Genomic DNA, 16060 nt, shown 5'->3' with positions numbered 1-16060 from the left:
CGCACCTTGAGCTCCTAATGACTTCAAGGAATATTTTTTTTATAGTGCCCCAAAGTTGCTGGGCCCTTTACAGCACAAACACACAGTGCCTGCCAAAAAGGACTTACAACACAGAAGTGGTGATGCTACATCTCCATGATGTTAAGGTTAACAAACAGCACAGAGAGGATGGGAGGAGGTAGAACAAAGGTTACAGCAATGAGGCAATCCAAAGCCATATTGTCTTTCTATTGGCTTCAGGAGGCTGAAGATCAGATCCTCAATGAGACTTAGTGAAAACAAGAACCAACTAATAAACTCCTTTTAAATAACATTATCAAGCATGAGTTAACCTGACAACTAGTAGCTCTGATAGTCTGTTCATTTAAAGATAGTTTTGAATGCTTATTTTATATGAACATTAGACTTATGGGATTCATGCAGATTGTCAAACAACTATCTGCACTTGGCATTAAGTATTACCATTATCATCTATTTGTATTGCGATAATGCCCATAGATCACAATCAGGATCAGGACACCATTGTCCTTGGCACTGCACAAATGGAATGGAAGAGATTGTTGCTCCCCCCAAAGAGCTTATGATTATAAAATATAGATTTAACTAGAAAATGTAATAAAAGACACTGCCCAGCACAAAACATCCAACCAGTTTTACTTGGGGGGAAATAAAAGCACAGATTTTTACAATCTGCTGTTTAGGACAGAGCATCCCATATAGGAATAATGATTTTAAAAGTGTCCATGCCACAGTCCCTATTAGAGTCCACATCTGGAGGAGGAATTTTCAGTTCACTTTAAGAGAGGCAGTCAGATGCCCTGGACATGACAGCTGGCTAGGAGACAAGAAGGGCACCTTGGCTCTATTTCTGAATCTGCCATTGGCTCATTATGGACTTGCACTTGCTGAAGTCAATGGAATCATTGTCACTGACTCCAGTGGGCACAGGATCAGATATTATGTCAATTTGGGCAAATCATTTATCTTCTTTGTGCTTCATTTTTACTGACTGTATAATGGAAATAATATCACATGTAAAGTGCTTTGAGAGCTTTGGATGAATGGTTATGCACGTGCACATTTATGATGACGATGCTGTGCAGGTTGTAGCATGATCAGAATCTGCCTGCAAAGAGTATAATGTTATTTTTTAAGTTACGCTCCTCAACTCACACCATAGCAGTAGTACTTTTGATTTGCCATTCCAGTGTGAATTAAAGCTGTGAAAGCTTCCCTGATCAGGAAAGCATTTACTCACATACTTAACTTTCAGCAACTGCTTCAATCCCATTGAGTTCAATGGGACTTAAGCACATACTTTAAATGTTTTTCCTGAAGAGGGAAAGATTTTAGCACATACTTAAGTGTTTTCCTGAATTAGGGCCTATGCCTGGAGAATCCTCCCCTAAACAGGGAAATCCTTAGCTTTCTGCCATGTCTCCCACCCCTCACAGTGTTTATGAATAGTTCTAGTATATTTAACCTAGGGGTTCTCAAACTGGGGGTCAGGACCCCTCAGGGGGGTATCAAGGATATTACATTGGGGGTCGCGAGCTGTCAGCCTCCACCACAAACCCCGCTTTGCCTCCAGCATTTATAATGGAATTAAATACATAAAAAAGTGTTTTTACTTTATAAAGGGGGGGGGGTCACACTCAGAGGCTTGCTATGTGAAAGGGGTTACCAGTATAAAAGTTTGAGAACACTGATTTAACCCTTTGAGATGTGACATTAACAATTGAAAATGCTTTTCTCTTGTCCACAGATGAAAAGAAAGTAATTACTAACATACAAATCAAATTCACTGAACTTTTTGACCCTTGCATGGCATGTGGCAACAGTGCTTCACATCTGGAAAAACCCAACTCCATTTGCCATATAATGGATCTACACATCTAAGCTGAATGCCCTGTCAGCTTTCATCCATTACAACCAGCCACATTCCAGACAAACACTGACGCTCCTCTCACAGGAAAGCACCTGTCCTGAAAGATTAATGGCAGCTAGGACAGTTGCTTTACAGAGGGTACTGCGTCTCTTACTAATGTATTTAATTTTCAGTTAATAAAAGTGTCCATCAGCAAAGCCAAATGGCTCTGATGTTGTGCAAGGCGTGTCAAATCCATGGGAAATGAATGAGACCCAGCTAATGCAATAGGTCTCTTTGTCACCAACAATCTCCCAGCTATGCCACTCCAAGGAAGGCCAGGGGAAAAGTGAAAATCAGCCACCTATATATACTGCAGAGTCAGTGCTGGCAGTTATTTATGACTGAAGCCAATACTGAGCGTTCGAATGTACAGCAATAAGAGGTGCAACCTCCAGGAGAATCTCAAAATGGAGTTTGTCTTCCATTTTTTCCAATTACTTTAATGCAAAATAACCAACAGCAGTTTAATAATAATCAGGGAGTGAGGCCAGCAGCCAGTTTAGCCCAAGTACAGGTTACTGTTGTCCGTGTACTTACTCAGCATTTATTATGACCCCAGCAATCCGGTAAGCAATAATGGAAGTCATGTATCAGACTTCATAACATTTGGAGGACATCATCATAAATCCATTCCCTGAGCGAGCTCAGAGAGTGAAATCCTGTCTTAGACACAGCAAACAGAGGGTAGGGGAATGGCATGGTAGCAGCCATAAACTGGGGCTGCAGAATCAGGGAAGGATGGCTCAGGTTAGTGGAGGGGAATACACTGCTGGGTGTAATTGCTCTTGCTTTCAAAAGGAACAGCGTGTCAGCACTTGGGGTGCATTCTGCACTGCAACAAGCACACTTAGGAGCTGGCAGGCCCCAGGCAGCTCTATGTCCTTGAGTCCAGGGCGTGTTAGCTGGTGTACAACCAACGTTCCTCTCCTAGTGCTCTCCGGAGAGCCAGGCAGGCATTCTGCCCTATTGAAGGCAGGCCAGTATTCCCCAGCTCCCCATTTCCACACTGTGGCAGGGTGAAACAGCTGGAAACGGCTAAGGACTGCTTGCCTGACAGGTTCAGCAGGGGACTAAAGGAAGGGCTGTATCCTTTTCATGGAGGTGAAGAGAGACTCTCAGAGCCCTGCAGTGCCCAGGGCCCAGACCTGTTTTCTGTTACTTCGTGAATTTGGTGTTTGAATGGTAGATTGTGCTCTGAGGCACAGGCCTGAAATAGACTTGGGGGTGGCACTGGTTTCTGCTTGGGCTCCAGCACACACCCCTGCTCCCTATTTCTCTAGCTAGCTAAGGAATGCCCATCTCAGCATACAGTACAGCCCATCAACACCATTCCTGATAACCAGAAAAGGGAGTTCTGGCTGCAGGAGCTCCCTTCACCCGAGACCAGGGCACGCGACCCCCATAACACTTCCATCCTTTGCCAGCCTCCACAGAGCTCCAACCCAGGCCCACAGGGTTACAGAGTGAGAGCTGCCACCACGCTGTGAAAGCAGATAAGGGAATTGCAACTACGGCTGCAACCAGATGCTGTACCTCCTGACTCAGTGGGATCAGAGGACTAGCAGCAGGCTGCTGATTGGACACCAGTTTGTATGTAGTTTCCTGTTCCTTCTCTACCCCTTGTCTGAGCAACTAGTAAACAAAATTGTTCCAACCATTCCAGTATTTTTAATATTTTGCTGTCTTTCATCATGCATAAAGAATATGAAAGGTTATTGTGAGTGTTATCGAAAAGGCACTTCAAAGATTTCATTTTGCAACTGACAAATATCAAATATATTTCATAAGATGCTGAACCAAACTGAAAACTTCCTGTGGAAGTCAAAGTTTGCTAGGATAAACTGAGCATTTTAATGATTAAGTACTGTGATCTTTCAGGTTTCAGAGTAGCAGCAGTGTTAGTCTGTATTCGCAAAAAGAAAAGGAGCACTTGTGGCACCATGCATCCGATGAAGTGAGCTGTAGCTCACAAAAGCTTATGCTCAAATAAATTGGTCAGTCTCTAAGGTGCCACAAGTCCTCCTTTTCTTTTTGTGATCTTTCAGTATTTGACCAGTATTTATCGGTCTAGGCCAGTAGCTTATATGACGCATCACCAGTATTTTATGAATTTTATTTATTTATGTATTGCATTTAATGCAGCCATGTGAAAGCATATAGGGCAGTTAATAAACTGACTCTCGCTGTGCATCAGGAAGTTTATGGGACAATATTTGAAAGGCTGCATCTATAATCATAGCAGCACCAAGGCAACTGTCTCTCAGCGCTAATATTGGGATAATGCATGCTCATGTTCTGTAACATCAGCCCTGAGCTCTAGTTTCATGGTGACAACTAGTACAGTGGCCTGGAAGTGCAAAGTTATCAAGAACCTCCAACGAGGATGCTGACACCCCTGAAGCAGCTTTCCCACCAAGTCCAAAGCAGGCAGGCAGGGAAACGCCCCGTCCTCAAGTTGTTTTGTTGGATCATATTAAAGAAGTTCTGTATTAAAATCACAAATGAGTTTGATTCCCCATAGTTTAAATTCCAGGGTATTACTAATTAAGAGGTCTCTTGATTTTTGGTACTGTTTCTCTCCCTCTGTGTGTGAAACTTGCAAGCTGCTAATTGTGTTAGTACATTCTAAGACAGTCTGTTCTCAAAGCAATTCACAGAGAGAGAGACTCAAAGCAATACTCTAACAACAGAAACAGCACCCAGAGACTCCCCGCCCTTTTGTTGTATTAACAATTGTGATTAAAATAGACATAGAGGATGTCTGTGGATGGATGCTTGGTGTGGATAATAACTGAATGATCAGGGAGGTGCCAGCCTAAGAATCCAGTGTCCATCGGCTGAAGAAGGCGTCAAGTGGAAATAACCAGAGGACCCCCCCCGGAGGGCAGACTGGAATCCACCCAACAGCCTCAAGAATGGGAGAACCAAAGAACAAGATAACATCTTGGAGCCATCAGGAATGTGCTATCTCCTGATTGATTCAGCAACAGCATGATGAAGCAATTCCCATAGACTGGCATAGGAAGAAATTCCTATAAAAATAGACTCTAAAAAGTGAGAACTTTGGGTCTGATTCTGCAAACCAACTTCCAGGAGCATCAGATGAGCATCTGACAAGGCCCTGCTCCCTCCTCATGTCCAGGCCACCTGGCCAGTGGCTTGGCATGAGCAACTCTAAGGCTGGTAACTATGATAACAACCTTGCAGAACCTGTGTGTGTGTGTTTGTATGAATGAATGTGTGAATAAATATGAGATTGAATGGAATGTTATAGCTATAACTAACTGCTTACTATGATTCTTTCTGTATTCACAATAAATGTGGTATTTTGCCTTTTTTCCCTTTAATAAGATCCTGCTGGTTTTTATTTTATTGGTATAACAGTTTTCTCACCACCCTTCAAACCAGCACTGCTCACGATTGGCGACTCCAGCACTCCTCGTGATTGCCAACCCCACAAGAAGCTCTCTTACCATTTCCAAAACCCTGCAGTTCTCACCCTCAAATCACCAGGGGATTCTCCTGGCACTTCTCAAAACCACTGGCTCCCAAGGGGAGGATCACTCTTCAAATGCCACCCTCAGGTGAACATTATAAGCCATTTGGTAGTTGGGAAAGGCAAGTGAAGTCATAGCTGGTGTGTGCAGTCAGAAGGCATGAATGGCCTTTGCTTATCCAATAAGTTTGGGTGATCAGCGATTACAGAACAGGGGCTGTTCTGTAGATCTCAGAGTCACATTTCACTCTAGGTATCTTGTTCATGTTGAACTTTTCTATCCCATTGAAAATTGAGGTTACTGACAGCCTGATAATTAAAGAGCCTGAACTGGAGGAAGGTGGAAGAGAAGACCTTTCTTCCTAGAAGGTTGAGTCTCTTGTATCCCTTATCAGAGGAAGTAGCCTTTGAGTGCTCTTGCTTGGGCCGCTTTGTAGCCCCCTGCACCACCAGGGAGTTTGACGGAGGGTGAGAAAACAAAAACTGTTCCCCCTGGGATGGGACAAAGTAGCACTTCTTAGCCCTCTGAGGAGTGGGAGCACAAGAAGCAGGGCTGTGCCAGACCGCCTTTGCTAGATCCATGATGACCTTGTTGATGGGGAAGGACACTGTGGGACGGGAGGGCTGCAGAATGTCTAGTAAGCTGTGCTGAGGATCCTGAGTTTCCTCCAGCTGGATTTGTAGCTCTGCCATTACCCTTTGCATGAGCTCTTAGTATTGTTTAAAGTCATCCAACAGAGATGGAGAAGATGGAGAAGCTGCCTCATCCAGTGATAATGATGGGATTGATCCTGGAACCATCGGAACTGTCAGATCCTTCTTCCTCCTCCAAACACTCCATGGTTGCATATGGCCAGGCAATGGCAAGCAGGATTTGTGCATTGAGCCTGGGTGTCTGGGGTAGGGTTCCCATGATCCCCAATACTGGCAATAAGATGGATCCACTAATGGAGAGGGGATCCCACAGTATAGGGTACCACCTGTCCCTTGGCCAGTTGTGTCTGGTTGGGGGTTGGAACCCTCATCTTCTAGCGCTTCTGTCTGGGGCCACCTCTCCTCAGTGCTGCAAAGAATCCTGTGGAGCCGCTGACTGATTGGAAGCAAAGGCCAAATCATCACCAGCAGGATCAAGAGTACTGAGGATTGTGTTTCAAGGCTGGTGGGTGGAATGGGAGAATGACTCTGTCTCCTTGTGGCAGACTCCTCCTCTGGTGTAACAACATCCCAGAATACACATGGACCCAACAGGATCTGTGAATGCGAATGAGGAGGGTAAATATGTCTTCCGGGGAGATGTATGTCTCTGACTGTCCTGGAGTATGAGGAGAGTCCACTGGTGGAGCTGGCTGAGCCGGAGACTCTCTGGTCACCATGGCAGTCAGCTCCCACCAGGGCCATGTTGTTATTAGTACAGCCTAGGTACCCAAAGTGGATGGAAGCACCAGGAGCTGTCTATCCTGAATCTTCACCACCAGAGCCGGTTTTGGAACTGTTCGATACATACCCTTGGGCGCCTCCTTCTCTTGTTGTAAAGATTTAGGTGGGCCTAAGACCTTAGCACCCAGGTGTGCTGGCTTTCCTGAGTCTGACAGGGTCAGGGAAGGATCCCTTCTTTTCCGGGCAATCTTAGACATAGATAACTTGTCCTTATGTCTACGAGAGTGCCCCTTTCTCTCCTCTGAAGCCATCTTTTCAGGCTTAACAGGATTAGCCTCCATTCCTGAGCTCATGCACAGAGGGCACTGCCTGCTTGTTGAGGCTAATCAATAGGGGAGGGTCCCCAGCCCAGATCTGACTGGGCTTCATTGCCTTCTCTATGAGGTGTTTTCTGAGTCTCAGTTCCTGACCTTCAAGAGTTCTGGGGGGAGAAGAGAGACAGATGCTGCATTTGGCAGAAATGTGAGCATCACCCAGGCATGTTAGTCACTCACAGATAAGGTTTGAGGGCAGGAGACACAGTTTTTGAACCCGAGGACTCTGGGCATAATGCCAGACTTCTTGGGGGGGGGGGAAGTCCCTGGGAAGGGGAAAAAACACTATATAACTTGTAGTATAGCATACCGTAGATAAACTACTAAAAAAATGAACTCTATGCAATTCTTACAGGAATGACACAAAACGGAGCAGAGGACACTGAAGATTCCAACCAAGACCATGCGGTGGTAAGAAGGAACTTGAGGGATGTCGGCCCACACTGCCCTTTATGCCCAGGGGTGGAAGCCAAAGGAGAGCTGCAATGCAGGTGCAGGACAGTGGACACTGCTCACAAGAAAGTGCGGTGCCTGGTGCACATGCGTATTCCACGTGTGGAACACACATAGGGACCATCTGTGCTGTTTAAACAGAACAGTAAAAAAGTGCTCTTACCCTCTTCATTTTCATCGAAGACCGGTGGCTTGCTGGAGGTGTTTGCGCCCATGGTGAAGTTTGCCCGAAGTTCTCTCGTGCAGTTACATCACCAGCCTGGGACGCATAGTGCTGAAGTTAGCATTACCATCTAGTACTCCCTCAGAAGATCTGTGGAACTTTCTATGTGTAAAACCTGGGGAAAGAGAAAAGAAGCAACTCGCCATCATTGTCACAGACAAAGGAACATTGCAAATTCATCGCCACACGTTTGCCAGGCTGTTAACGTATGATGTCGAAACCAAGTGAGTCTCAGAAAAGAGAAGAACATCATTATTATTCTTGATCAGCAGCCCCTCACAACTAATCAATATCAGGGCCCCATTGTGCTAAGTGCTGTACAAACCCAGAGGAGTACACGTCAAGGATCCAACTGTGCGTCCTTCTACTGCTGAGCCCTCACTCCAAGGAGTAGTTCCATTGACTTCAGTTAGTCTCCTCACAAGAGTAGATGCTCATCACCATGAGTAAGGGTTGACAACTGGGCCCCAAACGAAAGTTAAGTTTGCATATAAACCTTAATAAACATGTTACACAGGCTTCATGCCATATGCCCAATGTACCTCAAATTTCCATTGGCTACAGTAGGATTTGACAGTGCACTGGGAGCATAGGATCAGGCCCACAGTCTCTTTAACATTATTCTAAGTCTGCTGGCTGCATATGTTACTATGCCAGGGAGGTAAGTTGTAACACTGGGTTCTTACATACAAAAAAATGTAAGATCCTTGCCTCTATATAGTGTTTACTGAAAATGCAATCTAATAGCATGTGTGAAAGAGAATGAAATAAAGAACTTTATGGCACAGGAAAGACTGGGTGGGGCTGAGTGAACACTAAAAACAATTCCACAAATAATCACTGTGCATTTTTAGGGCTGTGAGTAATGTGAGTAGGGAATCAGAATCTGGCCCTCAATGAATTTGCTTCAGCCATGCCTCAAGTATTTGCTTCCCACACACCTTCATGCAATCAAGTTTTACTGCGTGAAAGTTCATGGGAACTGAATTTCAAAGTCACGCGTTTTAAGTTACCAGGAGTGAGAAGACAAACTGGAAGTAATGACATTCTCAATTCAACCACGGGAACAGAAATAATACCATCTCACCTGTCTGACCAGTCCCAACTAGCCAACACAGCTCAGATAGCAAATACTCACAGCTGTCTGTGTCAAGTCAGAGAGTTAAAAGAACCTCCTAAAAATAATAAAATTCCTTCAATTAATGAATAAATTAGAGGAAATTGCAAATTAGCTCATGGCAAATGATATACTCAGTTTAGGAATTACATAAGGTTACAGATTTCTTTACCCTTAATAAATCCACTGTAAAATTTGATTTTCAATTACAGTGGGCATGGTTATCCATTACTGACTAATTATGAATGTCAAATAAATTTACTGTGGGCATGGTCATCCATTACTGACTAATTATGAATGTCAAATAAATTTACTGTGGGCATGGTCATCCATTACTGACTATTTACGAATGCCAAAGAAATTATTCTTTCAACTTCCTTCACAGAAATATTTTAACTTATTCATATTTATCTTCTGTAGCTCCAATTCCATTATGTCTGTTACTTAAGGGTATGAGTGTATGTATGTGGGAGGGGCGGGGGTAACTAGAAAACACTATTTTAATGAATAATCCCACTTTAAATCTTCATAGAACTTCACACCCTGACCTCAACATTCTTTGCAAATATTAATTGTTCATCATAAACCTCTCTATGTATTTTACAGATGAGAAACTGAGGCACAGAACATTTAGGCCATTTGCTTAAAAATCACACAGCAAGCTAGATGCAGGGCCAGGAACAAAACCCCCAAGTCCTGAGTCTCAGACCCTCTACTGTAATCATTAGGAACTCAATTCATTATTCTTTTGGTAGCCAGAGTTCCCACTGCAGATAATGAGAGTTCTAGGGTGACAGGATGAGCCACAGATGATGTTATAATTCACCTACTGGACAGCTCATCCTTTACGTGTTTACATATAGACCATTAATATAGGCTTATTTTTATATAAGCACCTCAAGCTACACACACACACACACACAGCGCTTATTCCCTGTCATAGGTAGATACTGTACAGAGATTAAAATGAGAGAATAACAGTGTACAGGTCCATCCATGGGTGGGAGGGCTTCAACCCTGCAAGGGAGGCTTTGCAGGCGATTCAGATTTTTCTGTGACCATTTAAGGGTAGAACGCAAGCCAATTAAAAAAATGGGAACTACCCTTTATAAGCAGAACTAACAGGTTGATTCAGCAAGCAACATGCTTTAATTAAAAGTGGCAAAACTCTCAGTATTGCAACATAAAAAAGGAAGGATCATTAAAACACAATACACGGAGGTCGAAGGAAAGATTATGGATATGAACCTGAAGTCCTTACTCAGTCAAAACTGCCATGGTAGGTCAATGGGACTTGTATCCGAGTAAGGACTGCTGGATCAGATGCTAAAATGGTTAACATTTTATTCATGTGGTCTTCTTTGGACAGATGTAAATCACTGAAGTTAGAAAGGAAGTCATGTGGGGAGAGAATGATGGGGGGAAAGAAGACAGATGGGGCAGCAAAACGGATTGGTTGCAAACGCTGCTTAAAATAAAAAAAGATAAAGTTGGCCAAAAATGCCCATTCGTAGAATGAAACGCATACAAGGCCAAATGGAATGTGGAACTCTGGAAAATTGTGACATCTTCATTATCCAGGGATTATGGCAGAAAACGGAGCAGAGCCAGGCAGCGCTGTGGTGCAGGAGCAGACCCAACAAGGTGGGAAGAGGGTGCTGATCATACGCAGCTTGGAAAGGAGACTACAGAACAGAGTGAGATGAACGCTACAGCAAACAGAGAAAGACAAACACAGAGGAGGTTTCTTTCCAAGACTGGCTTCATGAGTGGGGCTTGATTGTGGGAGTGGGGCTTGTTTTATTCATCTTCAATCAATAAAGATATTTGAAACAGAGAAAGAAGGGCAACCAGCTCCTATGACCTTGACCCATGTGGTTTGTCTCCTCTGACTAAGCTTTTGACTCCCTCCTGGCTGTGAGTTCTCTCTCACATAAACAAACACACTAGCTCACCTCTCACCAACCCATCCTCTTTCCTGCCCGATTCCATTTTCCCTGCAGCTTCACACTCCAGCTTCTTCTCGCTAACTTTTGTTTTTCTTTCCAAAGCTTAGCGATGCAATAGCACAAACTTTCAGCCAGCCTCAGACCCTGAGTCAGGAAAGGTTAACGCTAAGAATGTGCGGAAGTCCCCTTGAAGTCAAAAGTTAAGCAAGTGTTTAAGTCTCTCCCGACTTGAGAGCTGACTTAAATGGGCCCAAGCCACTCATTTTAGTTTGGGATTTCTAACATTCTGAATTTCGGAGTTGGAAGTATCAGTTCTAGGGGATGGATTCAACCCATTCTAAAGAAACTGGCGATTTGTGCAATTCAGACCTGGATCTGCAATTGGATTCCAACCCACTCCTCCCCTTTGTAGCAGGAGATTTGATTTGGGTTCATCTTTGACCTTAAAGCCAGATTCCAATAACCTTACTCATGTCAAAGAGTGCTTTACTCCATGAGTAATCTCACTGGCCTCCACAAGATGACTTGTCGAGAAAGGTACCATTTAATGTCAGTAACGGTAACAAAATCTGGCAGTTAATAGTACTTTTTCTAAAATATATTTTATTTCCCTTTCTGAAGTAAAATTATTACAGCATAGGACATGCATTCATCACTGATCCTGTACTACTACAAACTAATCACCATCAGCAATTTAGGAGAGGCTGATCCTGTGAGGTGCTGAGTACCAGTACGAGAGGTTCAGCATCCTCACTTCCCCATGATGTTAACAGGAGTTGAAAGCATTCAGTACCTCACAGGGGATGCCCACACCATGCAGAATCAGGCCCACAATGCATCCTATCTCCATAGCATTTTATAAATTCAAGCTAATGGCAATTCATTTGAACTGCTGCAATTGAGCTCTCGCTCAGAGCTCACTTTCACTAGCAAAGAGTGAGAAAGTTTGCTTTTCACAAAAGGCTAAAAATGATGCAAACTATTAAAAAAAACTCTGAACCCCAAGTGCTCATTTCACAGGGCTGAAAACATCTCCAATAATAAAACAAATCAGAGCATGATTTCTGCTGCTGTCTTTAAACTGAACAGGCTGAGGAATCACTCCAGACCTTTAACATATCCCCAAGGGCAACTCTTTTCCCCCTACAGAACTTACTCTCTGAGCAAACAAGAACACATCAGAAGGATGCTTTGCTCTTACTACAGTAAAAGGCTGCAGTGAGGATAGGTACTTCACATCTACTAATAAACTCAAAACACAGCCTATATGACATTATGTTGTGATAATGGCCATAAAACAGGATCCCATAGTGATGCCCTCACATTATAGCAAAGCCACCACCAGCAACTGTTAGAGGTCTGTTGCCATATCCTTTATGAGTCCTTGTTGTACTGGAGTTCATAGCTTTTTCATTTACATCTTGGCAGTACCTCCGCAGGACCTATCCAGAGGGACACAGGTCTTGCTTTCAGTTAAGCTGGCTTCAGAGAGGATGTTTGGGGTAAAATAGGAGACTTGGCTGTAATTTATTTAAAATAAAGCCATCCTATGAGAGGATAATCCTTCTACACTTTTTGCTGTTTCCCTTTTTAAATTCACCAAGCATTGCTTAACCGTGAAAATCAGCCACTGATCTTTCCCTAGACCTAGAGCTATGCTAATAGCTTTAGGTTAGCATTAGCCTTCATGATCGAATCATTCACTGTTCCATTAACAGAATGGCAAAGGCTCTAATGACCAGTGCGCCCTATGCCTTGTTAAAAGTAGCACTGGTCATCAGCATGTTTATACGGATGGGAAGGCATCACTTGGATTGCGGGAGGGGGGGTCAGGGGACGGTTGACACCAAAGCACCTGCAGACTCATTGTCCTGTCTCCTTTGTTTTCTTTAAGACCAGCTATTTTATCCACAGCCATTAAAAGAAAAAGAAAAGGCACAGCTATTTAACAATTGCCTCAAGGGGTTTAATCTCACAGTGCAAGTAGCACTTCCTCTACAATGGAGCAAGAGCCCCGCAGGATTAAGAACAGGTTTACAGATGTATATGAATAATGAGAATTGCCACAGTTACACTACCTAGAACAGCCATTCAAAAAAGGTTATAAACACACATCCACCAGAACATAAGCCAACCACTGTGTATGGAGGTAGAAGAAAACTTCCCCAGGGGTACATTATCATCTAATTACTAATTAGGGGTTTTTTACATGTTCCTCTGAAGCATCCGGTACTGGACACTACCACAGCTGTGATACAGGACTACATGGACCACTGACTACCCTAAGTTGCTTCCCCCAAAGAAATTACACAGTATTCTGAGCCCCCTTGCAAACACTTAGTCACAGAGAAGAAAGTTCAGAAGGGAGCAGACTTTACTTTGAAGCACCTTTGCTTCTGATCCTGAGCTGTTGCTCCTTTAGCATTCTTCCTTTGCAGCTTCCACGCTTTGAGACATCTGCAATATTCCAGAAAGTGACTAAGATACTGCTGCAAAATGTAAACATTCAAAGCACTAGCCAACTATTACACTGTCGTGTCGTCCCCCCCCCCCCCCCCCCCCCCGAGGATTTAAAATCATGCTGAAAGCAGATCAGTAAGGGGATGATGCAGTTACTGATGAGAGATCTTAGGGAGTCAAAAAAAAAAGAAACCACCTACCTTGAGAGAGGGGAGAAAGCAGCAAAGAGACTGAAACAGTAGCCAGGAGTAGGGCAGCAACAACCTGAAGCTGCAGCTCAGGAAAAATAGCAGCTGTGGGCACTGCACTGCTATGCAGTTTGGACAGACGGGGGGAAGGGAGGGAGACAAGTTTCCTTTCTGGGGAGTCTTAGTTTGAGGCAAGTGGACTTGGGATCAGAGCGGAAGAGCCAAGCCTATTGCAGGGAAGTTTCCCTTTGCAGACTGCAGGAGGAGCCTGCAGCTGTCACAAGAGGTAAAATACACCAGAGAGCGGATAGAAAGACATGCAAATGCATGCACACACTGACACAAGGGAGGAAGTAAGGTGGGAGGGGGGAGAGTGGAATAAATGGGGAGTGTTATTAGTGAGGTAAGGCAAAGTGATAGCTCTAGGATGTGGCAAACCTCTGCAACTGTAGTTAATGCTGATCAGATTGGCACCGGTTCTCCAACTGCAGAAGCATCGAAGGCACATTGTGTCGCTTAAACACTTAACAGATCAGCACTTTTCAGAGATCCCATAATGAGACATTTCACAGGTCAAGGCCAAAGACAATCTTTTCTGATCACTCTGCTACTTCTAGGCAGGATTCCCCCACCCCCAACTTGTAATGGAAACAGGACTGTCTTTGTTTGGAACAGTGCTTTAGAAAATTATTATTTAAGAGATGTGAGGTTATACATTCTGCTACTGATTTAAAATCACATGGAGGGAGGGGTGGTCAGGATCACTGACTTAGGCTGAATTTTCCTGACCCATGCACTCTTTCTCTTTGCAAAACAGGTAATTGCCCCCTGCCTTCCTCTCTGCAGAAAGGGCTTGATCCTGCAAGATGCTGAGCACCATGGCTTCAACCCAGCAAAGCTCTTAAATACATGCTTAACTTCAAGGATGTGGGTAATCCCCATTGCCGTCAAAGGGATGATTTATAAATTTAGAGTTAAGCAGATGCTTAAGTGCTTTGCTGGATCAGGGCCAAAGTGTTCAGCACCTTGCAGGATCAAGCCCAGTATACTCATCTTCTTCCTAACTATCCAGCTAAATCCCTGTGTTCAAGACTCCTGTCAAGAAGCAGACACACCATGGGGCTTCCAACACTCATGAATACAAATAATAAATAATAAATTGTTCCACTAATAATATAGTGCCTTTCGCCTTGCAGAAGAAGGGCTAGGTTGCCCTCCTATCTTTGAAGCGAAATGAGAATGCCTGTCTCCACTATGGCTGTTGTAATCTCTCCTAGGTACTTATATGGCCCCCATCATCCTAGTCTCTGAGCACCTCACAACCTTTAACATACTTTCCCCACAAAACCCCCATGAGGTAGGGCAGTGCTATTATCCCCATCTTACAGATGGAAACAGAGGCACAGAAAGGCAAAGTGGCTTGCCCAAGGTCACACAGACGTCTCTGGCAGAGCAGAGAATTGAACCCAGGTTTCTGGCTAATGCCCTAGCCAGTGGCTTATCCTTCCTCTCAGGGGTCAGACGGCATGTGCTGGTACAGTCTCAAATCCAACCCAATCCAAGCAAGCTCCGCCCACTACTGAAGCCAAAATGAGATCCCACTGACAGCATATGGTGCAGATTTTTTCACAACAGGAATCATCATGCCCCCCACACACACACTTTACACAACTGTGCAATGGGGGGAAAGGGAGTAAGAGACTGCACATGGGCAAGCCAAAACTGCAGCCCCCTGCACTCCTGCTACCACTTTGTCCCTCCTCCACCCACCGGGGCAGCTCACCACCAACAGGGCAGGGAGAAAGGAACAGAAGGTGGAACTGTGGCTCTGCTCCCCCGCAAATTCTCACCCTAATTGTTGGTTTAGACAGTTTGCAGAGATTCTTGAGGCCAAGCTGCAAAAAGCCCAGCTAAACCTTTCCCAGGCTAGAAATTCCTCTAGCTGGGGTTCAACCCTTCTCCCCCCAGTTCAGTCCTTGTTTCTCAGGTTTCAGAGTAACAGCCGTGTTAGTCTGTATTCGCAAAAAGAAAAGGAGTACTTGTGGCACCTTAGAGACTAACCAATTTATTTGAGCATGAGCTTTCGTGAGCTACAGCTCCGATGAAGTGAGCTCATGCTCAAATAAATTGGTTAGTCTCTAAGATGCCACAAGTACTCCTTTTCTTTTTGTTTCTCAGGTGTTTCCAAGCGTCTCCTTTGGCCGGGGAGTCAGTGAAGAACCTCAATGATGTCACTCCCGCCTTAAATAGCTTTTGCATATGGCAGGAACCTTTTGTCTCCAGCTTTTTAGTTCCCACACCTTTCAGTGGAAAAACACTGATATTCTATGAGGGAGTCTAGTACCATGTGACTGGGTCACATGTCTCTGTAGGGCCATTGCAACCATGAGTCAGAGGCTGTTTGTAATTTCCTCAGGAAGGCTCCCTGGTTGGATATTAGCATCTTCTAAGACCTATTGTTTTCCCTAACAGCCCTTCCCAGCCAGCCATCTA

General features: G+C 44.3%; 1 protein-coding gene across 4 annotated transcripts in view; it reads right to left on the bottom strand.

Moving 5' to 3' along the window:
• STK32A (serine/threonine kinase 32A) overlaps nt 1–13908 on the bottom strand; it is an 89472-nt gene extending 75564 nt beyond the window's left edge. Inside the window, exons 1-4 of one of the 4 annotated variants that reach the window (XM_075131326.1) lie at nt 13580–13894; nt 13308–13376; nt 7794–7968; nt 5430–6677 (exon numbers count right to left, since the gene is read on the bottom strand). Coding sequence is in view for 3 of the 4 variants with exons in the window: in XM_048860512.2 (XP_048716469.1) it covers nt 7794–7845 (52 nt within the window). In the remaining variant the exon portion in view is untranslated. Of the gene's footprint in view, nt 1–5429; nt 6678–7793; nt 7969–13307; nt 13377–13579 lie in introns of all 4 variants that reach the window. The other 3 variants (XM_048860512.2, XM_048860513.2, XM_048860508.2) reach the window with 3 other exon arrangements.
• Between the last annotated feature and the right edge of the window lie 2152 nt (nt 13909–16060).

The sequence above is a fragment of the Caretta caretta genome, chromosome 8, assembly GCF_965140235.1.
Source record: "Caretta caretta isolate rCarCar2 chromosome 8, rCarCar1.hap1, whole genome shotgun sequence".
Taxonomy (NCBI): Eukaryota; Metazoa; Chordata; order Testudines; family Cheloniidae; genus Caretta; species Caretta caretta.
This window is presented reverse-complemented; position numbering and strand designations above follow the sequence as displayed.